The 26,561-nt window shown below is 43.3% G+C and overlaps 1 protein-coding gene across 7 annotated transcripts in view; it reads right to left on the reverse strand.

The window, feature by feature from the left end:
* SLC2A9 (solute carrier family 2 member 9) overlaps positions 1-26,561 on the reverse strand; it is a 524,193-nt gene that overhangs the window by 65,619 nt on the left and 432,013 nt on the right. For 6 of the 7 annotated variants that reach the window (XR_011030521.1, XM_068277492.1, XM_068277464.1 and 3 more), the window contains one exon: positions 7,214-7,341. Coding sequence is in view for 5 of the 7 variants with exons in the window: in XM_068277492.1 (XP_068133593.1) it covers positions 7,214-7,341 (128 nt within the window). In the remaining 2 variants the exon portion in view is untranslated. Of the gene's footprint in view, positions 1-7,213; positions 7,342-26,561 lie in introns of those variants that run through there. The other variant, XR_011030522.1, reaches the window with a different exon arrangement.

Below are 26,561 nucleotides of genomic sequence, written 5' to 3' on the forward strand. Positions count from 1 at the left end.
GACATGGCAGAGTAACACTTCTTATGCTCTATGTGCTGTGTGTGACTCTCAGTAGCAGTTCTTGTTCTGTATATAATGACAGGGCACAGTAACACTTCTTATGCTCTATGTGCTGTGTGTGACTCTCAGTAGCAGTACTTGTTCTGTATATAATGACAGGGCACAGTAACACATCTTATGCTCTATGTGCTGTGTGTGACTCTCAGTAGCAGTTCTTGTTCTGTATATGGTGACATGGCACAGTAACACTTCTTATGCTCTATGTGCTGTGTGTGACTCTCAGTAGCAGTTCTTGTTCTGTATATGGTGACATTGCAGAGTAACACTTCTTATGCTCTATGTGCTGTGTGTGACTCTAAGTAGCAGTTCTTGTTCTGTATATAATGACAGGGCACAGTAACACTTCTTATGCTCTATGTGCTGTGTGTGACTCTCAGTAGCAGTTCTTGTTCTGTATATAATGACAGGGCACAGTAACACATCTTATGCTCTATGTGCTGTGTGTGACTCTCAGTAGCAGTTCTTGTTCTGTATATGGTGACAGGGCACAGTAACACTTCTTATGCTCTATGTGCTGTGTGTGACTCTCAGTAGCTGCTCTTGTTCTGTATATGGTGACAGGGCACAGTAACACTTCTTATGCTCTATGTGCTGTGTGTGACTCTCAGTAGCAGTACTTGTTCTGTATATAATGACAGGGCACAGTAAAGGTGCAGTTGATCAGTGGGTGACTGGGGTTCAAATTCAGAAAAGGGGTGGAGTCACAAACAGACAATCAGATTTGTTTCATTTCAATGCAAATTATTGATGCCAAAGACCCCAGAGCTCACAAACTTGGTCATTGATTAATTGTGTGTTAGAAAGAGTGGTCACAACCAACACCAGCCAGATACATAACCGGGCAACGCCGAGTCATCAGTGGGCGGAGACAAATACAAATTTCACTGGGAAAATGTAAACAGCAGCCATTCTTACACTGTTAATGGCAGGGTTCTCAAACTTTGCACAGGTGGTCACTGGGTGACTGGGATTAATATTCAGAAAAGTGGGTGGAGCCTACAAAAGCCAATCAAAATTCACCTATTGATTTTCAAGGGGAATATGTAATTGCTGCCATTCTTGCACTGATAACCAGTTCGGCCTATCTGGACGAGCTTCCTCGTCCAGATAGGCACTGGTGCTGCCGCCGGCTCTTGCGCGCGATCGGGCGCGCCCCCGCGCGCGCTCCCGCTGCCCGCCGCTAGCCCCCCGATCAGTGAATGGGAATATAATTCCCATTCACCGATCTAACTTCCCCGCAGAAATACCGACGCTTTCTCTCCAGAGAGCGCGGTATTTCTGCCCCCAGGAAACAACTCCTCAGCATTTTAGTTCCTAGATGCGAGCTGGTTCGCATCTAGGACTTTTTTCACTGTGGCCATCTTGTGGCCAAATAGTAAACTGCACCCACATACATTTTTGATTAAAAAAAAACATTATTTTACATTTAAAATTAGCAGTTTCCCTCCCACACCAAAAATTACCCACATACACTTTTTTTATTTAAAAAAAACAAAAACAACAATTAAAAAAAAAACAAAAACAACATAAATAGTTACCCAAGGGTCTGAACTTTTTAAATATGCATGTCAAGAGAATATGTTATTATATTATTTAAAATTATAAGCTTATAAATAGTGATGGACGCAAATTGAAAAAATGCACCTTTATTTCTAAATGAAATATCGGCACCATAAATTGTGATAGGGACATCGTTTAAATGGTATAATAAGCGGGACAGATGGGCAAATAAAATACATGCGTTTTAATTACGGTAGCGTATATTAATTTCAAACTATAATGGCCAAAAACTGAGAAATAATGAATTTCTTCCGTTTTTTTCTTATTCTTCCTGTTAAAATGCATTTACAGTAAAGTGGCTCTTAGCAAAATGTATCACCCACAGAAAGCCTAATTGGTGGCGGAAAAAACAAGCTATAGATCAATTCATTGTGATAAGTAGCAATAAAGTTATAGGCGAATGAATGGGAGGTGAACGTTGCTCGGATGCATGAGATTTTCGGACCGCGGCGCTGAACCGGTTAATGGCACAAGCCTCAAACCTGGTACAGTTGGTCATTCGGTGACTAGGGTTCAAATTCAGAAAAGGGGGTGGAGCCACAAATAGCCAATTAGGTTTCTTTTATTTCAATGCAAATTATTGATGCCAAAGAGCGCAAAACCAACAAACTTGCTCATTGATTAATTACAGTGGCTTGCAAAAGTATTCAGCCCCCTTGAAGTTTTCCTCATTGTGTCACATTACTGCCACAAACATGAATCAATTTTATTGGAATTCCACATGAAAAACCAATACAAACTGGTGTACACATGAGAATTGGAACAAAACTCATACATGATTCCAAACATTTTTTACAAATAAATAACTGCAAAGTGGGGTGTGCGTAATTATTCGGCCCCCTGAGTCAATACTTTGTAGAACCACCTTTTGCTGCAATTACAGCTGCCAGTCTTTTAGGGTATGTCTCTACCAGCTTTGCACATCTAGAGACTGAAATCCTTGCCTATTCTTCTTTGCAAAACAGCTCCAGCTCAGTCAAATTAGATGGACAGCGTTTGTGAACAGCAGTTTTCAGATCTTGCCAAGTTGCCACAGATTCTTGATTGGATTTAGATCTGGACTTTGACTGGGCCATTCTAACACATGGATATGTTTTGTTTTAAACCATTCCATTGTTGCCCTGGCTTTATGTTTAGGGTCTTTGTCCTGCGGGAAGGTGAACCTCCACCCCAGTCTCAAGTCTTTTGCAGACTCCAAGAGTTTTTCTTCCAAGATTGCCCTGTATTTGGCTCCATACATCTTCCCATTAACTCTGACCAGCTTCCCTGTCCCTTCTGAAGAGAAGCACCCCCAGAACATGATACTGTCACCACCATATTTGACAGTGGGGATGGTGTATTCTGAGTGATGTGCAGTGTTATTTTACTAATTTCAGTTAAACTGCCGCGCTCTCCACTCCTGTAATCACAAAAGACAGACTCCGCATAGGGTAATATTGTTTTAGTCCTGCTTTTCACACCATTCCACCAACTCCAAATCACTTGTGCTCTGTGCTCCCCAGGTGGTGAATCATCTGTCTCCCTCACCCCCTGTTCATAAATGCTCACCAGATTCTCTCCACCTCAGTTGTCAGGTGGGTCTCACGTATATTGCAAACACTTGCTCCCAATCCTCTCTACCTCAGCTACCGAGCGGGTTTTATGGATATCACAAGACCTTATTCCTGCAAGGGAAAGATCTCTGCATAGGGTAGTACAGTTCAAGCTGCAGTACAGTTATATACTCCCGCCTCTATATCCACACCTGTGACAAGTGCCAGTCCACCGCAATACGTGCCAAACTGCTTACCAGATGTATCCCACCTCTTGACTGGGTGGAAACAACGCTTTTTATTATTCCAATCACCACGATCCTCAGTAGTTTGTAAAAACCTCTTATAGGAACTTTGATTTATTTTCTCCGTTAAAATCAATCATAAAACATAAAAAGAGAAAAGGAAGCATACATAGCGTAATCCTGTTAACACTGCCTCTGTGCGCAATGTAGAATCTCACTTACGCGTTCAGAAGCACTCTGCTCGTATTAAATACAGTTGGCTGCCAATGCCCATCCGTCTGGCTCCCGGGTGTGTGTCTACCACACTCGCGTTCTCCCGTTGCCGTCGCCTCCTCCTTCAGTCGCGGGGTTTACTTGCGTGCACCTCTAACTTGACCGGCCGGTCCGTGCGCTATCCTCACGACGTCAGACGCTTAGCTCCGCCCTCTTAGTAGTACTACTGCTGAACCGCCCGCTGCCCGGCCTCCCTCAACGCGTCACTCTCCGGACTCCTCCTCCTCAGTCACTCACTTCACAGTGCCGCCCACTGCCAGCCACCCACTACCACCGGACCGGTACTTCCTGAAACTTTTGTATGGGGAAGCGGGCAGAGGGGGGAGCGCTAGCGGAGGGGGTGGGGGGAATTTCCGACCCCCCCGCGATCGGGGCATGCTCCCCCCTTATGCCTGCGACCCCATAGGGCCCCCAAAAGCGGGATGTTCGGTGAGTTCGGGGTTCGGCCCGAACATGCCGAACATTGCGGCCATGTTCGGCGAACTTTCCCGAACCCGAACATCCAGGTGTTCGCCCAACACTACCCTTTGCCTCTGATTACATTGTGAACAGATAAGTAAATAGGGGCTATAAAATGTTATAAGCTTGTCTGAAAAGGTGTGTTTTAAGAGTGCGTTTGAAAATGTCCAGGTTTGAGCACGACGTACAGGCTGTGGAAGAGAGTTCCAGATGAGGGGTGATGCTCGTGTAAAGTCCTGGATGCGAGCGAGCAGTTATTATAGGATTGGATGAAAATCTGTTCCGCTAAGTGCATGCTTGATCGACAATACGACCAATTTGGTCGCATGTATTGATCGAACAAGCTGCAACATATCAGCCCACTGTGGTCGATTGGACACATGGTGGTAACAGTGAGCGATATCTGGACAAACGGCAAATGCGATGAAACACCCACGTTGTTCTCTCTAGTGTATAAATGTGCCCCTGTGTGTGCATTTATACATTACCTGTCCTGTGTCGTCCACCCCGCACTGCCCATCCGTCTTCTGCTTCTTCCTCTTCCATTTGCGATATACAAGACGCCGGCGTGTAGCGCGTGGCGCACATGTGCCGTCACAGGCACATAAAGCGCAAATGGAGGAGCGGCAAGTGGAAGATGGATGGGAACGGTGCAGTGGGCGACATAGGACAGGTAATATATATGGTGACATTGCACAATAACACGTCTTGTGTTCTGTATGGCTGGTGTAACTCCCAGTAGCTGTCCTTGCTATGCATATAGTGACATGGAACAGCAGCACTCCTTGTGTAGCATAGCAAGCATTATTCTAGCAACATGTGTATGCTATGTTACAAGTCAGTGGGCTTGATTCACTAAACCATGTTAAGTCAAATATCACACCTTATTAAAGATCATACCTTATGAAAAGATGACACCTTATCAAAGTGATCACACCTTATCAAAGTTAACATGCCTTATCAGAGTTACATAGTTATTTTGGTTGAAAAAAGACATACGTCCATCGAGTTCAACCAGTACAAAGTACAACTCCAGCCCGTCCCCCACATACCCCTGTTGATCCAGAGGAAGGCGAAAAAAACCCCACAAGGCATGGTCCAATTAGCCCCAAAAGGGAAAAATTCCTTCCTGACTCCAGATGGCAATCAGATAAAATCCCTGGATCAACATCATTAGGCATAACCTAGTAATTGTAGCCATGGATGTCTTTCAACGCAAGGAAAGCATCTAAGCCCCCTTTAAATGCAGGTATAGAGTTTGCCATAACGACTTCCTGTGGCAATGCATTCCACATCTTAATCACTCTTACTGTAAAGAACCCTTTCCTAAATAAATGGCTAAAACGTTTTTCCTCCAAGCGCAGATCATGTCCTCTAGTCCTTTGAGAAGGCCTAGGGACAAAAAGCTCATCCGCCAAGCTATTATATTGCCCTCTGATGTATTTATACATGTTAATTAGATCCCCTCTAAGGCGTCTTTTCTCTATAAACCCAGTTTATCTAACCTTTCTTGGTAAGCGAGACCTTCCATCCCACGTATCAATTTTGTAGCTCGTCTCTGCACCTGCTATAAAACTGCAATATCTTTTTTGTAATGTGGTGCCCAGAACTGAATTCCATATTCCAGATGTGGCCTTACTAGAGAGTTAAACAGGGGCAATATTATGCTAGCATCTCGAGTTTTTATTTCCCTTTTAATGCATCCCAAAATTGTGTTCGCTTTAGCTGCAGCGGCTTGGCATTGAGTATGATTATTTAACTTGTTGTCCATGAGTACTCCTAAGTCCTTCTCCAAGTTTGATGTCCCCAACTGTATCCCATTTATTTTGTATGGTGCTAGACCATTGGTACGACCAAAATGCATGACTTTACATTTGTCAACATTGAACTTCATCTGCCATGTATGTGCCCATATAGCCATCCTATCCAGATCCTGTTGCAATATGACACTATCTTCCTGAGAGTTGATGATTCTGCACAATTTTGTATCATCTGCAAAAATAGCAACATTGCTCACTACTGCATCTACTAGGTCATTAATAAATAAATTGAAGAGCACTGGACCCAGGACAGACCCCTGTGGGACCCCACTGCTAACAGTCTCCCATTTTGAGTACGATCCATTGACCACAACTCTTTGTTTTCTGTCCATTAGCCAGTTCCCTATCCATGAACACAGACTCTTCCCCAGTCCTTGCATCCTCAACTCAAGAGTAGCATAGCGAGGGCTACGAACTCACACCTGCTAATTGGCAATGACACTCGTCCTGCCCTGAGCCCCTGCGGGTTCGTAGCGCTCGCTATGCTACTCTGATTAAGGGGTGTTTACTTTGATAAGGTGTGATATTTTTCCATAAGGTGTGATAACTTTGATAAGGTGTGATATCTTTTCATAAGGTGTGATATCTTTTCATAAGGTGTGTTATTTGAGTTATCACGGTTTAGTGAATCAAGCCCAGTGTATGTACAGGTAAAAGGGCCATACACTGACTGCACACGGTAATCTTACCATTGTTTAACCCCCTTGGCGGTATGAAACATTCCGCCAGGGGGCAGCGCAGCAGTTTTTTTTTATTTTTTTTTTTTTATAAATCATGTAGCGAGCCCAGGGATTTCAAATTCAAAGAAAGGATTCAAAGAACGGGATTACCTGGAGGGCTTCCCCCGTCGCCATGGCGACGGGGCGGGATGACGTGGGACGTCATTGGGACTCCAGATCCAACCCTCGGCGCTGCCTGGCACTGATTGGCCAGGCAGCGCACAGGGTCTGGGGGGGGGGGGGGGCGCGCCGCAACGAATAGCGGCGATCAGGCGCGCGGCAGCGGCGATCGGGGTGCTGGCGCAGCTAGCAAAGTGCTAGCTGCGTCCAGCAAAAAAAAAAAATGATTTAAATCGGCCCAGCAGGGCCTGAGCGGCACCCTCCGGCGGCTTACCCCGTGTCACACACGGGGTTACCGCTAAGGAGGTTAAGGAAGTTGCACTTTTTTTCTTGGTTTCTCTGCCTGCCCCACAACAATTAAAGAATTACCACCACAAGAACAATTACAGAGTTTTCACACACCAGTAACATACTGTAGTTCTTACCTGGATTAAAGGAAAAAAAAGTCCGACAGCAAAGTTACTGATCCAGTTAACAGAACCAGCGATCATAAAAGCTGCAGGTCTCTGCGACTGCTGGAAAAACTCTGCGACCAAGACAAAGGGAATTCCACCTTGAGCAGGAAAAAACAACGTTAGCACAATATTTACAGTAAGTAGAAGTATACAAATAAACTCTAAAAAGATAAAGCAATGTTTTTTTATTTATTTGTTTCTGATGAGCTTTAACCACCCCCTACCACATGTTATTTCCCCCTAAAAACCACAGCAGATTTCACATTTCACTCTCCTCCCATTCACTTGCCAATCGCTACTTATCACACTGAAATGACCTACATATTGTTTTTTTTTGCGGGACAAACTAGGCTTTCTTTGGGTGGTACTTTTTTTTTTGCTAAGAATTATTTTATTTCCTATGGATTTTATTTAGGTAAAAAAAAAAGTGGTACTGTAGATGAAACCCACACATATTATTTGCTCATTTGTGTTGGTTATTACAACATTTAAATTATGCAACTAGTACAATGTATAGTGACAATAGTTTATTTGGAAATAAAGGTGCAATTTTTTTTTCCGCTGTGTGTGTGTTTTTTTAACACTATATCAATAGTTACAAGTCCATTTTTGCAAAAATAGCAGTAATTTACTCTCATAACATATGTATTAAAAAAGCTCATATCCTAAGGTCCATAAGGTAACTACGGTAACTATGTATTTTTTTAAATGCTGTAATTTTTTTTATTTTTTTTTTACAATTGCTTTATTTTGGTAACTATGGGGTGAGGTTAATAACTAGCAGGGGATTTATTTTTTGATTTATTTTAATTTTACGTAACTACACAGGAAGTAACATGTATGTGTGTGTTTTTACTTAAATCTTTTGAATGACCTCTGGCATCTCGCTGATGTCGGTGATCAATTACTACAGCCACTTGGGAACACATATTCCCATTCACCAATCACAGACTGACGAGAATGGCTATGGGGTGCGCGGAAGCACAACAGACAGAGATGCGTATCTACGCCCCTGAGTCACAGGTTATTGTAGGTTTTCAGGGGCGTAGTGATACATGGCAGGGATCCAGAACTGGTTAATCAGAAAAATGTAACCAGTTTTTTTTTTCAATCAAAAATTTGACAATGGTTTTAAACATGCTCAGGTCCACACAGAGGATAAAGAGTAAATTAAAATACAGCAAAAAACCCCATTTGCTTGGTAAAGAATCATAAGATCTGAAAAAGACTGGTGCTTTTGCTCACACTCTCTTTGGCAGTCATGCCTTTTGCTTTGTCCTTATGATAGTTTATGTGTCTAGTTTTGCCTGGCTGCCTCATTGATTTGCAGGAAACTGTTACTAATACATTGTGCTTAAACTACCACCCTAAGGAGTTTCCCTTTTAATACCATTCAATCCTCTGTAAAGCCAGCTTAGTGGAGATATACCAGAGTTACGTGACTACAGTGCTCACAACCTGGCCAAATCCAACCAGATGTTTGCAAGTGATAAGACTAATTGGAGCATAATTTGCAGCATTGCAGGTAATCTACTAAGCTGTAATAAGTCACTTCTGATGTCTCCAGATAGAAATCTGGGTGTGTATCGTATCTCATTCATCATCCTTCATTATTTATTTATTTATTATTATTATATTTATATACCGCCGACATATTACACAGCGCTGTACAGAGTATATAGAGTCTTGTCACTAACTGTCCCTCAGAGGGGCTCACAATCTAGTCCCTACCATAGTCATATGTCTATGTATGTATCGTGTAGTGCATGTATTGTAGTCTAGGGACAATTTTTTAGGGGGAAGCCAATTAACGTATCTGTATGTTTTTTGGGATGTGGGAGGAAACCGGAGTGACCGGAGGAAACCCACACAGACACGGGGAGAACATACAAACTCCTTGCAGATGTTGACCTGGCTGGAATTTGAACCGAGGACCCAGCGCTGCAAGGCGAGAGTGCTAACCACTACGCCACCGTAGTATAGATATAGATATCGTGTTTGCTTGACATTCGTCATGTTCTGTCATCTTCCTTACAGCTTTAGGTGATGAAGGTTAGCATTAAGAGTTGAGTTTAAAGAGGCACTGTAGTGAAGCAAACATAAATAATTAAATTGCTCATTTTTTACAGTATTAATTTATAAATTCTTTACACATTATTAGCACATTGTAAAATCTTTCCTCACTCTGATTTACATTCTGAAGTTTATCACAGATGGCAACATTTTTGGTCTTGTCAGGTGTAGCTCTGCGGAGTTTGCAGAGTGTTTGTTTGCAGAGAGTTCCAAAGTCAGTAGACAATATACCTGGTCTCCCAGAATGCTCAGGGAGGGGTGATTCCACATACAGTGGGTTGCAAAAGTATTCGGCCCCCTTGAAGTTTTCCACATTTTGTTATATTACTGCCACAAACATGAATCAATTTTATTGGAATTCCACATGAAAGACCAATACAAAGTGGTGTACACATGAGAAGTGTAACGAAAATCATACATGATTCCAAACATTTTTTACAAATAAATAACTGCAAAGTGGTATGTGCAGGGAAAGGGAAGCTGGTCAGAGTTGATGGGAAGATGTATGGAGCCAAATACAGGGCAATCTTGGAAGAAAACCTCTTGGAGACTGCAAAAGACTTGAGACTGGGGTGGAGGTTCACCTTCCAGCAGGACAACGACCCTAAACATAAAGCCAGGGCAACAATGGAAAGGTTTAAAACAAAACATATCTATGTGTTAGAATGGCTCAGTCAAAGTCCAGATCTAAATCCAATCGAGAATCTGTGGCAAGATCTGAAAACTGCTGTTCACAAACGCTGTCCATCTAATCTGACTGAGCTGGAGCTGTTTTGCAAAGAAGAATGGGCAAGGATTTCAGTCTCTAGATGTGCAATGCTGGTAGAGACATACCCTAAAAGACTGGCAGCTGTAATTGCAGCAAAAGGTGGTTCTACAAAGTATTGACTCAGGGGGCCGAATAATTACGCACACCCCACTTTGCAGTTATTTATTTGTAAAAAATGTTTGGAATCATGTATGATTTTCGTTCCACTTCTCACGTGTACACCACTTTGTATTGGTCTTTCATGTGGAATTCCAATAAAATTGATGCATGTTTGTGGCAGTAATGTGACAAAATGTGGAAAACTTCAAGGGGGCCGAATACTTTTGCAACCCACTGTATCTAAACAGCCTAGGCTAAACATCACTGGAAGGGCAGGACTACATAACAATATACAGAAATCTATATATATAAAATCGTGTGTGTGTGTGTTCCGCAATCACTCGAAAATGCCTGAGGTGCTCACAGTATAATTTCTACCATAGTTATTGTCTAATATTTTCACTATAGGATTGGTTGCTGGAAAACCAGTTGACTTGTATGTTTTGAAGATGTAGGAGAATATGAAGTGTTGGAATGAAATCTGGGGGACCCCATACCTACATATACAGGGGACCCTATACCTAGCTACCTATACTGGGGGCACTTATAGCTGGCTATCTATACTGGGGCACCTATACCTGGCTACCTATACTGGGGAAACCTATACCTGGATACTTATACTGGGGACACCTATACCTGGCTACCTAAAGACCCTTAGCAACAAAAAGACTTCAAGTGATCTCTACTACTGATGATTACTGTATGTATGCCAAATGCAGTCCTATGGGGCAGCTCACTATATACACCACCCTGTAAAGTGGAATGATAACAAGGAGAGACTGGCCATGAATCCATGTCAGTGACATAGTTGTGGCCGATGGGGGGGCCCACTTGGGCAGCTCAGCCTCTGTTGGTAGTGGACCTCGTCCCGGCCCTGCCAAGGACACCAACCCTAACAAACTTGGTCATTGGGTGACTGTGTGTGAAGGGTAGAAAAAGTGGCAGAGCCAACAACAACCAAATTCATACCCAGGCAAAGCCAGGTCTTCAGCTAGTATATACAGTAGATATCATATATACAGTGGCTAGGGTATCCTGAATACTTTACTGCTTTGTACTATATGTCACTACCTAGCATCTTTAAATCATAGCTGGAAGCTCAAACATGTAAGGACAGTTATCTTTTTGCCCTCAAAACTGCACACAACCCAACACCCCCAGCCCCCCCCCCCCCCCCCCCCCCCAAAAAAAAAAAAGCTGACCACAGACAAAGTAAAAAAAAAAAAAAAAAAAAAACAAGAGTTTCACTTACCTGGGGCTTCTGCCAGGCCCCTGCAGCGCCCTGTGCAGGCGACATTACCAAGCGATCCTCCGATTCCCTGCCGTGCCGGGGCTCCGTTTCTTTACTGCCGACTTACAAGCAGTGTTGCTCGGATACCCCTTAAGCACGGATCCGAATGCGGCCATTTTTATTGGTGCCGCATCCGGATCACCCGTGATTGCGACCCGTATTTTTGTTATGCATAACCGGCCCGACCCGTCTTTACTCCGGCTACACACGGCTACCATACACGCCCGTGATCCGGATACTTTATGCGTACCTGTATGCCCGCATGCGTAAAAATGTACGTGTGGAAAGAGGGACGGTACTTTATGCGTACCTGTATGCCCGCATGCGTAAAAATGTATGTGTGGAAAGAGGGACGGTACTTTATGCGTACCTGTATGCCCGCATGCGTAAAAATGTATGTGTGGAAAGAGGGACGGTACTTTATGCGTACATACATGTCAGAATGTGTAAAAATGTGTGTGTGTGGAAAGAGGGACGATACTTTATGCGTACATACATGTCAGAATGTGTAAAAATGTGTGTGTGTGGAAAGAGGGACGATACTTTATGCGTACATACATGTCCGCATGCATAAAAATGTATGTGTGGAAAGAGGGACAATACATCAGGGGCCTTCTGATTGGCCCAGTGACATCGTTTTAAAAAATCCGCATCACGGCCGCATCACAGCCGTGATTACGGGCCGTGACCCGTATTTTTTTACGCATGCCGTGATCCGGATCACGGCCTTTCGTGTTGCGTACAAATGGCCGTGAATCACGCGTACCCGTGATCACGACCATCCATGATAGCAACACTGCTCACAAGTTGATGGCCACTGCGCATCCTTGCTCCTGCTTACGTCGTTGGGAGCATCCTGGGAGCAAGAAAACCTCGTCCCTTCGCAGGATGCTCCCGGCGATGCGAACAGGAGCAAGGATGTGGGCGGCCAGGGCTGTGCAGGCACAGTGGCCCGCCGATTTACAAACCGAAACTGAGCTGCGGCGAGAGACTGGAGGATTGTTTTGCCAGGCGCGGGCAGAGGACGTCTGCAGGGGGCTGGTAGAAACCCCAGATAAGTTACAGAGACTCCGTAACAAAAATTGCATCCTGTTTTTTATCATCCTACAAGTTCAAAAAGCTATTCTAATGTGTTCTGGCTTACTGCAGCACTTTATACTATCACTGTCTCTGTAATAAATCAACGTATCTTTCCCCTGTCAGACTTGTCGGCCTGTGTCTGGAAGGCTGCCAAGTTCTTCAGTGTTGTGGTTCTGCTATGAACTCCCCCTTCCAGGCCCCTCTATGCACACTGCCTGTGTGTTATTTAGATTAGGGTAGCTTCTCTCTTCTCTCTTATCTTTTACAAGCTGGATAAATCGTCCTCTGAGCTGGCTGGGCTTTCACATACTGAAGAATTACAGACAAGGGCAAAGCTGTTTGCAGGAAGAAACGAGCAGCCTGAAACTTCAGTGCATGAGAACAGGGGGAAAGAAACACACAAATGATCTCTTGAGATTCAAAAGGAAGGCTGTATACAGCCTGCTTGTGTATGGATGTATTTTCTATGTGTGGTCATACTGTACATTAACCTACTTCCTGTTTTGGTGGCCATTTTGTTTGTTTATAAACAAACTTTTTAAAACTGTTTTTAACCACTTTTAATGCGGCGGGGAGCGGCGAAATTGTGACAGAGGGTAATAGGAGATGTCCCCTAACGCACTGGTATGTTTACTTTTGTGCGATTTTAACAATACAGATTCTCTTTAAACTCTTTTTTTTTCATCTTCCAGGGTTCCTTTAAATTTGATTGAGTAATGTGATTGATTTTTTTAAACTAATATTTCATAATTTTTTCAATGATATAAGTCAATAAGGGGAGGCAGATTTTTTAGATACATTTTTATGAAAGTTGAGTGGTGTAGGATAGATTGTGTATTTTATGATTTATAGACCCAAGAGTTTTTTTTTGTAATACATTGATCAGATTTTTAAAATCTGACAAAAACTGTATCATATGACGCCACCTGAGAACCTACGACGCGTGATCAAAAATGAATACATACCTGGGGCTTCCTCCAGCCCTGTCCGGCTTGATCGCTCCCACATTGCCATCCTGCGCAGGAGCCGGGAAGGTAAATATTTACATCGCTGCTGTTCGGAGGGCTGCAGCGAGACCCCAGAGGGACGGAGGACGGCGTGGGAGGCCTCATTGGGACCCTGAGGCTTCCCCCACCCGAGGTGAGTACCCCCCCAGGGAAACTTTTTGATGTTACAGGTTTTCTTTAATTTTTACAATAAGGGCCCATTTACACCTAAGCATTTAGCGGGCGATTCCCGCTAATCGCTAAAGTGCTATCGCTTTTTAACCACCTGAGGACCACAGTGTTAACCCCCCCTAGTGACCAAGCCATTTTTAGTTAATTAGGCCACTGTAGCTTTAAGGCAAAGCTGCAGGGCCGTACAACACAGCACACAAGTGATTTCCCCCTCCCCTTTTCTCCCCACCAACAGAGCTCTCTGTTGGTGGGGTCTGATCGCCCCAAACCCCATAAACCCCCCCCCCCCCCCCACCCCACCCGTGTTTGTTTGTTTTTTTAATAAATATTTATTTATGTTATTTTTCATTGAAATTCTGCTTTTTTTAAATTAACTTTATAACCCTCCCTCCCCCCGCCAGCTTATCAGCACGATCGGCTGTGATAGGCTTCAGATCGCTTCTTAGTGTCCCAGGGGGACAGCCGAGTCACACACCCAGTACAGCGCTGTTGTAGATTGTAGCGCTGTACAAAGTAATTAATCGCCGCTCGGAGATTGAAGGCGGGGTGGAGCTCTGCCCCCCGAGCAGGAGATGCGCGCGCAGCCTGCGCGCGATCTCCTGCTAGCCCCATAGATGGCCGTTCACGCCAATGGGCGTGGAGCGGTCCTGGGGTTGCCACACTGCTCACGCCAATTGGCGTGGAGCAGTTGGCAACAGGTTAAAACGCTAGTGCCTTGTAACCCTATGGCAGTGTTCTCATTGCAGCGATTGGCCTCGATCATGGGCGTTTTGCGATTAGCGCCATTCACAAATGCGTTAGCTGCAGCAGTTTTGCTGCCTTTCTGGAGCAAACGCAATTAGCCTTCATAGAAGGGCGAATTGTAATCGCTCCAAAAATGCGAATTTGAGCAGTGATTTTACCACGTTAAATCACAGAAAAATCACCTACGCAAAACGCTAATCGCTAGCGTTTAGTGATTTTAGGTGTGAATGGGCCCTAATTATGTATAAATGATTTAGTCAGTGTTTGCCCATTGTAAAATCTTTCCTCTCCCTGATTTACATTCTGACATTTATCAGATGGTGACATTTTTACTGCTGGCAGGTGATGTCAGTCAGTGGAAGGAGATGCTGCTTGCTTGTTGGACAGTTGGAAACAGCTGTAAACAGCTGTTATTTCCCACAATGCAACATGGCTCCCCCAGTGTGATGCCAGAACCATGGTCCTGACATCACACTGTGGGAGGGGTTTCACCACAATATCAGCCATACAGAGCCCCCTGATGATCCGGTTTTGAAAAGGAAAAGATTTCTCATGGGAAAGAGGGTACCAGCTACTGATTGGGTTACGGATTCTTGGTTACGGTTTCTCTTTAAGTTCTTTGTAAATACAGTCACAAGTCAAAGGTTTCAGCTATAAACAAAGTGGTATGACCTATATGCAATTGCTGCATAATATCCATCAGGATAATGAGAATCCTACAGGTAGTGCAGTCTTACATTAATGAGGCTGGGAAGCACAGCATTCATACACCATTTATAATATGGAATTCATTACACCTGCACAGATTTCATCGCCAGATATACAGTATGTCGCATTCCGAATCATTTTGTTGTGCTTATTTTAATATTAGAACATGATTTATTGAGCTTGCAGAGTATTTACAGTTATTATATACTGACTGCTATCAGGATAATGGGCATGTGAATGCAGCTGTGTGATGCAGATACACAATGTAGTCTGGGGTCAGTAAAGGTGAAATTATTAATGGGATCCAGTTATTTTACAGTGCAGAAAACCTGGTGGTGACCTTACACTATAGAAGTCCATGACGGGCTCTTTTCAAGTGTTCGCTAAGAGCCTGGTGCATGCTGGGGTCTAATTACATCGTTGCACGCCAATTATGTCATGTGGGTGCTGATAGCAAAGGTGCACCGGGCAGATATAATACTGGCTCACCTTCCTTAACATAGCATTAAAAATGACTTGAATCATTTTCTTTATTTGTGCTTACTGTGCCAAGCAGCAAGAAGTTAGAATTCCAACCAACCATGATCATTCTTCTACTTCTTCTACTGGGAGAGTAAACATGACCTGTTCATTATTATTATTATTCCCGGAGAAGCTGCTCTGCACAAACAAGCTAATCTCCTCCACCAAACAACCAGAATGAACGCTTTAAAACCCGGATGTCCGGGAACCGTAATGGAGGCAGCGAAGGACCAATTAAAGGATGATTGATGCTTGGGAGTTTATAATCCTTCTTTAATTTTCAATGTTCCTGCATAAATAGGACCTATTTTAAGGATCTAAAACTAGACTATTGGAAACCCAATTAAACAAATGATTTGATAACACTTTACTTGCCCATGTATTTACCTTCGAAAATCATCCAAAGTGACATATGTATGTGAATAAGTTATTTGAACCTTTTGGTGTGTTCCCCTCGGGAAGCAATAAGTACAGGTAGTCCCCGACTTACGAATGAGCCACCGATACAAACGGTATGGATTCTCTGTTTCCATGGGAACATGTAAAAAAAAAATTCAAATTGGACTTGTAGTCTTTGAGAAAGTCGATTTAAAAAAAATCAAAGAAAAAATGGCTTTTAAACTTGTATGAACAGGTACAAAGGGCAGAGGTGACACAGAGGGGGACACTGGAGGCACAGGGGGGCACAGAAGACAGAGGGCACAATGTTCTGACTTAAGAATAGATTCAGGTTAAGAACGAACCTACAGTCCCTATCTGGTTCGTTAACCAGGGACTACCTGTATAGCTAAATATTTCCAGATAAGCCCTGAACACAATTCCACCTTGTTAAAGGGGACCCCCAGATGCCATCATGACCCCCCTACAGCTTACACCCACAGGTTTAAGGGGTAGTTATCCCCACCCTCTTCTTGGGCTTTTTAAGTCCCTCTCTTCCAGAGCCCGTTTCCCCTCGCTCCGATTTTATGGACCATGTGGGCTGGTATTGCTCTGACTGCGGAGACCCATATGGTTCAGGTTTTGAATTCTGGCTTTAGAAGCCTGGATAGGTAACAAGTGGTTAAAGAGACTTGGGACACTGACCACACTGAATATTTTTTTAACTGCTAGCCGGCCGCGTCACGGCGATGGGCGTGACGACAGCGGCAGCCCCAGGACCACTGGCGTAAAGTCCTGGGGTGGGGATTTGCAGGAGATCGCTTGCGTTGATGCGCAGGCATCTCCGCTTGGATGACACCATCATATTGCTGCTGGGAGACCTTAGTCTGTACAGCGATAGATCTACGGCAGCGATGTACTGAGGACAGCCATGTGACGTGGCTGTCCCCATGGGACACGAGAGCAATCAGCTTTCATTGGCTGATGCCGATGACAGCCGATCGCTGTTATACAGTAGGCTGGCAGAGGGAGGGAGGGATAGGAAAATAAATAAAAAATATATTTATTTAAAAAAAAAAATGTGTAAAAAAAACAAACCAACAATCCTGCGAGTGATCAAAGCCCACCAACAAAAAAGCTCTGTTGGTGGGCAGAGAAGGGGGAGAGGGAATCACTTGTGTGCTGAGTTGTACGCCCCTGCAGCGAGACCTTAAAGAGAACCAGAGATGAAGCACCCTCTTGTATTTTACCTTATAAATCAGTGGGAACATGACAGTAAACACCTAATCTGCCCTTTGTTTCATTGTTCTCTGTGTAATCTGACTGTTATCACATCTGATAAGAATCCCCGACTGAGAAGTCAGGCTGCTCCGTCTAGCTTTGCTACAGAAAGATTATAGCTAAGTCTGTATTCTGTGGTGTTATTTCAAGCCCAAGCCTGCCCCCTTGTGGCTTTGCTATAATGACTCAGCTATAATCATTCCCAGCAAAGCCAGATTTAATTGCTCAGTCTGGGATTCTTGTGACTGCTGTTAACAGACACTTTTAGCAGTGAGGAGGAAACAGAGAGCATGGTAAGTGTTTTCTCTAATGTTCTTACTGATATACATGGTAAAATACACAAGGGTGCTTCGTCTCTGGTTCCCTTTAAAGCTGCAGTGGCCCATTTTGAAAAAAAAATGGCCTCGTCACTAGGGGTGGGGGGGGGGGGGGGGGGGTTAAGCCCGTTGACCTTAAGTGGTTGAGATTTATCAAATTTATATAGTAGCAATCGGAAGTCAGAACTAGACTATATTAAAGAGTACTGCAGCAAAATGTCATTTTACCAGATTAAAAAACATTTTTTCTTTGAGCTTTTTACAAATGATTTTCTCAAAAAGTACGTCTTTTTTTTTTTTAACTAATCGGAGTTACACTTTGTTATTCTCCTAAATATAGAAGCGTATTTATATTTCTAGTAAACATGGAAGAATGTTAATCAAAACACTTTATTGGACTGTCAAATGGAGTCAAGGCGGAATCCACCCCTTTTAATGCTAATTAGTCCACCTTCCTCAATTCTGTAAGTAAATGCATTGAGATTTAAAGGGAAGCAGCAAAATTGGGCACATGTGAAAAGTGGACAAATCGGGCGCAGCCAGGGCTGGATTTACCATAAGACACTGTAGGCACGTGCCTACAGGCGCCTGATGATGGAAAACCAGCTTACTCCCTGCCCAAGTAACTCCCTCCCTCCTTCCCTATGCAGAGTCCCAAGCAGAGCGTAAATGAGAGGTTACTCATTCAGGTCTCGGCATTCCACTGACGAGATCTCCCTTCAGTCAGGAGCTCCTCTAGCTACTTAAAATGAACCAGAGACGAAGCACCCTCATGTATTTTACCAAATATATCAGTGGGAACATAAGAGAAAACATCTACCCTGCTCTCTGTTTAATCCTTCACTGCTCAGCCTGCTTGTTATCAGCCCTAATAAAATCGCTGACTGAGCATTCAGTCTGGCTTTGCTCAGGAATCATGATAGCTGAGACTGTCTTCTCTGATGTCTTTTCAAGCCTACCCCCTTCTGGCTGTGCTTTCCTGTTCTGTATACTTGCAGCATCACAGAGAGCTGTGATGAGATGGGAGGAGCTGCTAATGTAAGGGTATATTGAAAAACTTTTTTTTTTTTTGTAACTATATTTGTTAGTCATAAGAGGTTTTTAGAAATGGTGATTTCATTTTGCACACAGCCCACTAAATAATATGCTTTTCTGATGAACTGTGTTTTGCATGTTTTAGTTTTAGTAAAAAAACACAAAAAACGGCACACCAGAGTGGCGAAAATACCAGGTATAGTATCTATTTTGTAAAATCTATCGGGGGATATGTTTATTTTGTGCCAAAGCGTTCATCTCTGATTTCCTTTAATACTGAGGTTTTTATAGCTACCTGATACTTGGGGGCACCTCTAGCTACTTAATACTAAATACACTTCTGGCTACCTAATACTAAAGAGCACCTATAGCTACCTATGACGGGCAAGAAAAGTAAGGGAGGGGAGAGTAGACAGCCAGGTCAACCAGTACACTTGATGTGCGGTTTGGCAGGGATTTGCAGGTTCCTGGAGGGCGAAGTCTAATGGTGGCCATACATGGTACAATTTTTTCATACAATCTTACCATTTCTATGTAGTATAAGGGTAAATTAAGTGAATATACCGAAAGGATAATTTAAACAAACAAACACAGAACATTTATATCGCGCTTTTCTCCTGGCGGACTCAAAGCGCCAGAGCTGCAGCCACTAGGACGCGCTCTATAGGCAGTAGCAGTGTTAGGGAGACTTGCCCAAGGTCTCCTACTGAATAGGTGCTGGCTTACTGAACAGGAAGAGCCGAGATTCAAACCCTGGTCTCCTGTGTCAGAGGCAGAGCCCTTAACCATTACTCCATTCAGCCACATTTAGGCAGTTCCCTTTTATTACATAGAAATGGTAAGATTGTATGAAAAAATTGTACCATGTATCGCCACCATAAAGTGTCAGGACACCTGTGCCTATAGGCTCCGTTGAGGTAAATCCAGGCCTGGTTGCTGCCATTCACCCTAATGTTAAATATCAGCTATTGGGCGCAAAACAGGGCAAATTAGGTGCCATGTGCCGCGCCTGTCCAACTGAAAGTTTTAGTTTTTAAAATTAGTGGTTTGAAAAATATTGTTATGACATTCGTTTTTGACAATTATCATTTTTGTAAATTATCGTTTTAACTTTTCATCATTTTGACATTCTACTTTTTTTTTAATCATTTTTAAATTTGCATTGAGAATTATATTTTCATTAATTATCGTTTTGAAACGTATTGCTTTTTGTCGTTATGTTATTTGCAGGGGAGAAAGGGAATTTTAGGGGTAGGAGTCAGGAAGGGGGTCTTAGGGTTAGGCACCACTAGAGGAGGTCTTAGGTTTATGCACCACCAGGGGGGTCTTAGGTTAGTCACCACCATGGGGGTCTTAGGTTAGTCACCACCATGGGGGGTCTTAGGGTTAGGCATGGGTAGAGGGAGGGATCTGTGCGAGAGTAGGGTTAGGTCTAGTAGTAGTAAAATATCCGTAATATTTTTCGGCTACATGTAAGATGTACACATGATTACACCTAAAATATATGGCGTTGGTATATTTAAAATCATTAAAAATCACTTTAGAAACAATTGCTAATTAAGCCATATTTCTTTGTAAACCGATCTGTTAGTACGCCTTACCGAAAAATAATGATTTAGGCTTTATCCTGCACCCTTTTTTCACTGTGCCTCTATTTCATGCACTCATTGCAAAGTGGGGTAAACCTCAATTATCATCTATGGTCTAAAGCATTTAACACAATATAAAACTAACAGGAAAAATATATAAATGGTTTTGAATCTACTGGAAGGGTTAATACTTAAACCTCTACTTCGCTCAATAGCTAATTGATAAGATTGCCGTTGCCATTGCAAAATGATCAGATTGTGCTTAGTAGGGATGGTCAATGACATGCAAATAATTTTGAGTTAATACAGCATTATGCAAATTTAATATGCAAATGTGTGCTGCTTGAACATGAAGCAATCAAATCCTGCTGAGGTAAAATTCAATCGGTCCATTTTCTACCTGCATAAATTTGAAAACAAAATTTGCGTAATCCTGCATCAACTCGAAATTATTTGCATCCCATTGACCATCCTTAGTGTTCAGCTATACTAAGCTGTGTAAACAATGCAGAACATCTTCTGCTGTATCCGGGGGAGAAGCAAAGAACTTTGCTGCCCTACTCTTTTGCACAGCAATTAATTACGAGACAGTTCAATACTTTGTCCTGCCACAGACAATGGTTTTGATTGTCTTTAGTGAAAAGACTAGCATGAACCTTATTTATTAAAAAAAAAAAAAGAAAAAGAGAGAACACCAAGAGCCCAATATAGTGTAGTATGTACTGGTAAGGTATAATTGATAGAGTAATAATATTAATTTAATACTCACAAACCAGGGTTACCAAGTAGGCAACCACTGTCAAAGCAGGTGGGGAGATTGTCCTGACCCCACTCAGGATTAAAAAGTCGCTCTCTGTAGTTGAAGAAGGAAGGGTACAACCCTCCACCAAGGGTGGACTTGATGTAGATAATAGGATAATAGAGGCGCCAATAGGATAAAAAAACACTAAAAGAACTTAAAAACCCATCTTGGTAATAGAGGAGGCAGTGGTGGACTCACCCCCTCCAAGCAGAACACACGACTGTGGATTTTCAGTCAAAACAATTTTATAGGATACTCCAAATAAAGTGCAACGCGTTTCACGGGATACAAACCCGCTTCATCAGGCAATAACAGATAGGAGTAAACAGCATCTGCCAGTATCATCAACACTGAGCACCTCAGAGGCGCTGTTAGAGGCGCTGTTATCCTATTACCTTATTTATTAAAGTTGACCCTCTACCATGTAGTCTGAAAAAAAGATGTCCCTCCCTGCCCGTGAAGTTGGACAGCACTGGCTTAGTACAAGTACATTAGTCTGGGCTGTTCAACGTTTAAAGGGGCCTACTAACAGTACAGTTTTCTTAGCCGAACGACTTTCTGATCCGATAATAGCAATTGAAAGGAAATCATTGGTCATAAATGGGATGGAAAATTATCTGATCATTTCAGATTAAATCAATCCACTGGACCAATTGACAACTAGCATGGAAACAGATCGATAATATGATTGTTGTCGGCAACATCCCTTCATTCTGTAAGGCTTGGTGGTGTATTCTCCACAGTCAGCATGCAACGCATGAGCTGACGTGGAGGAGGTACACACACTAGCACAAGGAAACAGGCTGTCCCTAGTATAGTGGAGGGAGGACTGACTCCAAAAGGAGATTGTGGCGCACAGAGCCGGTGCAGATCCGACAGCCACAAACAATGCTTTCGCTATAACGTCTCAGCGCAAAGTAGCGCTGAGCGCATAAACCAGAACTGAGGAGATCAGGACAGGTAGACAGAATGAACGCTTGCTAGCTAGCCGCTACTTAGTGACAGCAAGCGTCCACAACAAGACAGACTGGAATGAGGCAGCCAAAGCGTAGCGGCGATGGCGTGCCTCACAAAGACAGGACAGGATAGTCAGGAATTAGCAGGATCAAGATAGATGAACGTAACACAGATAAAAATACAATAAGTATGTTTTCCTAGCGTATTACAATTACAGCTATCAATGAAACTTGTAACGTCTGACTAACATATGTATATATCGGCAATGAACCGATATATGACATAATTCATCAAGTTTTATTAGAGCAGACTGTAATTCCAAAACAGCTGCTAGACAAGTGAATATTACTGCAACACCAACTGAGGTAAGCAGTGCCTCAGACTCCTCTGCTAGAGGGTTTGAAGTATCCAAAGTACTGGGTGAAGCATAAGACTCTGCGACCACAGCTTCACTGGACAGGATCACTGAACAGTCCATATTGCAGGGCAAAACCATGGAAGCACCTGCTGGACAGCATAATGATTCTGTGACCTGAGTTTCATTGGAGAGATCTACTGCACAATTCATGGTACAGGGCAAATTTACTGGAACATTTACTGAACACGGTAATAATTCTGCGATTTCGGATTCACATAGCAGACGCTCTGAGTTATTCACGAAACTAGAGTGAGGTGTAGAAACAGGAAGATCAAAACACAATGTTTGCGCATCTGAATCACCATTCAATTGTAAAATTGGAAAATTCAGATGCTGGGGTTCTGAGGTTTCTGGACAGGATTGCTGGGACTCGGAAACTGATGTAGTGCATCTATTGGCATCTGCTGGATCAGACAGGAGTTGAACTTTATTAACATAGGTAATTTCTGCAGAAGTGTTTGCAGAGACAGGCAAGATTTTTCTGGTGTCTGTTTCACTGAACAAAGACTCATGAGTACTGGCTAGGCTGGACTCAGAAGTCAGCAGGACCTCTGGATTCTCTGCTGAGAAATTTGTGCAGGGCAAAGTTAAGAAAGTATCAGTGGCTTCTGTTTTACTGGGAAGTAACACTGAGTTATCCATGGTACAGGGTGGAGTTACAGGAACATTCACAAGACATGGCAGGGACTCAGTAACTGGAGAAGTGGGACAGTCTCCAATTGACAGTGTGTCTTCCCTGGTATCAACTGATTGAATCGCATAAAAATCGTCCAAAATCATTTTCCACACATCGATCAATGGAGCCACAAAGTCATACCCACACACACCAGTTTTTATTAGGTTATAGGCAGACTTAATGCATGCATTCAATACTAATTCACTTTTTGCACTGTAAAATTGACAAAATGAACTTGAATCAATCATTCTTCCATTCATTGACCAGAGCTTCCATCTCTCCTTTCTCAAATGGAGGATTCCAAGCATACTTAACAGGCAGATCATAGTTTGCAGATATGATTGTGGCAGGGACATATATCGGGTTAATTAGCAGGTGATTGGCAGATTCCTTATTCTTAAGAATCTCCAATACCTGTAGCAAGTGCTGAACTGTAGTGTATGCAAACTTTCCTTGCTTCACAAAAAAGTTGATTTGTTCAATACTCTGTAATATCTCCTCATAATCATACTCAGATAATTATTTTAAACAAAAATCTTTATTTTCCCTAGCCAGTGATGAAAGTTCATTAGTAGTTTCATAAGTCCATTTAACTCCCCTGAAAGACAATTGCATTTCATTATCTGTTAATGGCAGAATCTCATTATAGGTCTCAGTCGCTAAGGATAACGACTCTGCAGATCGGACACGTTTCTTAGAACGTTTGCGTTTTGCCCTAGACCCTGCTGTTTTTGGTGATTTATTCAAGGCTGCAGGAAAATTATCAGTAACACTTTCTGCTTGCTGATCATTTTTGCAAGCAATTGAAGGAGCAGCTGATTGGCCTGCTGCCAGGAGTTCATTAAGAGGAAAAGGCAATGGATCTATGCGCAACCAATTGTAAATTACAAAAGCTATAAATTGCAAAGGACTTTGTCTAAACTGAGTGTGATCTAAAACATCGATTGCCCAATCAAAAAGTTTGCCCTTAAAAAGAGCACAAACGATCCAATCAGACCAGGTAGAAATTGCAGAAGCCCGAAAGTCGGGATTGGCCAGAACTTTAACCAATTCTGATATAAATTTGTCTGTAACTTCAGGACCAAGCTTTTCAAATTTTTTAAAGGAGCAGGACTCCTGACAAACAGTGTCATAATTTCTGGAAATCCCCCCCACAATAGGGATTGGTAATGGGGTTTTCATAATGTAAGGCTTGGTGGTGTATTCTCCACAGTCAGCATGCAACGCATGAGCTGACGTGGAGGAGGTACACACACTAGCACAAGGAAACAGGCTATCCCTAGTATAGTGGAGGGAGGACTGACTCCAAAAGGAGATTGTGGCGCACAGAGCCGGTGCAGATCCGACAGCCACAAACAATGCTTTCGCTATAACATCTCAGCGCAAAGTAGCGCTGAGCGCATAAACCAGAACTGAGGAGATCAGGACAGGTAGACAGAATGAACGCTTGCTAGCTAGCCGCTACTTAGTGACAGCAAGCGTCCACAACAAGACAGACTGGAATGAGGCAGCCAAAGCGTAGCGGCGATGGCGTGCCTCACAAAGACAGGACAGGATAGTCAGGAATTAGCAGGATCAAGATAGATGAACGTAACACAGATAAAAATACAATAAGTATGTTTTCCTAGCGTATTACAATTACAGCTATCAATGAAACTTGTAACGTCTGACTAACATATGTATATATCGGCAATGAACCGATATATGACATAAGCAGGAACACTGACTTAGGACTGGAACGATACAGGGAACAGGACTCAGAAGGATTCGCTATCTCTTCGCAGAGATGAACGCAATCCACAAACGGTAACAGGACAGGATTCAGAAGGATTCGTTATCTCCTCGCAGAGATGAACGCAATCCACAAACAGGACCAGGAACAGGATAACTAGCTCAGCACGGGTGATCAACGTGCTAGAACTGACTAGCTGAACACAGGATATAAACAGTTCGTGTACGTATATATCAGCGTCACTGATGTATCAATGTAACACGAATACAAGGAAAATAATAAACGTGCTGGTATGCATATATATGGGCAATGAACCAATATATGATGCAAAACCAGCAAAGTATCTTTAGAACAAGAAACACGATCGGGAGCTGAAGCGACAGCAAGACAGGCTTAAACTGAAGCTATGAAAACCCGAGGAGTCCTGCAGGAAGCAGATCTTTATACTGAGGTCATCCAATGGGAGCAGACATGCAGATTCCCACACAGGTGAATGATAATCAGTCACAAGCTGACAGCAGGGAAAGGCAGACAAAGCTATGCAGCTTGCATGGAAAGAGATCAGAACTGCCTGAGCTGCAGCACTACTACTTCCAGCAATACCTGCTGCAGCAGCGATCATGACACATTCACTGGAAAGATGTGGGAGTAGGCTATTGTAAAAATTATTTTATTTTTAAAGGACCACTATAGTGAAAAATTTTGAAATGTAAAATACATGTTTCTTCCAGAGTAAAATGAGCCTGTCACGATTGTGGAACTTTCCCCGTGATCAGCGCACAACGCGTGCGCTGACACGGCGGAGATCCTCCACAAGCGTATAATTTGCAGGAACCCAGCAAAAGGTGCTACGCACCTGTAGAGGGAAATTCCTGTCGGCAGATGGCGCTGGGGAGTGCAGAGGAACCAATCCTCTGTACCTCCACAAGTGCCAGACAGGAATTGTACGAAGCGCAGAACGCAATCGCAAGAGAGGCGATTGCGAATGAGATTGAGCAAAAGGGATATGTTGTATGTGTGTGCACCAATCCAGTCGCCACCCCGCGACCGCGCACACACAACAGCAGATACGAAATAGGAACGCGATCGCGAGAGGTGCGATCGCGAGACGTGACACAAGGCAGAACAGAATAGAATACGAGGGTAGCAAAGGCACAGCAAATACAATAAGAAGATACGGAAAATAACAACCGCTAGCTAACCGCGAACACCGCACTCATTCGCAACAGTGCACGCGGTTATGCGCGATCTCCACGTGATAAGCACAATAGAGACAAGCACGCCTAACTAACCATAAACAGACAAACATGAAACAGGGGACGCGAGCGCTTGCTTAACGGTTACCTCACCGAGCCTGTAGCAAGCGCAGCGGACAAGACAGACACACGAAAAACAGGAACTAGGCAGAAAGGATCCACCGCTCTTCTGCCAGAGCAAGTGTGATCCAAGCAGGAACACAGCTCAGAAAGATCCACAGCCGCTAACGCTAGCGGCTAGTGCGATCTAAACAAGACAGAGCGATTCGCTATCAACCGCCACTGGTGACAGCGCAATCGCGACCGACAAGACAGAACAGAAGGATCCCCAGCGCTCGCACAAAGTAGCTAGCGTGATCCCAGGAGACAGAACAGAAGGATCCCCAGCGCTAGCACAAAGTAGCTAGCGCGAT

The sequence above is a fragment of the Hyperolius riggenbachi genome, chromosome 1, assembly GCF_040937935.1.
Source record: "Hyperolius riggenbachi isolate aHypRig1 chromosome 1, aHypRig1.pri, whole genome shotgun sequence".
Lineage (NCBI taxonomy): Eukaryota > Metazoa > Chordata > Amphibia > Anura > Hyperoliidae > Hyperolius > Hyperolius riggenbachi.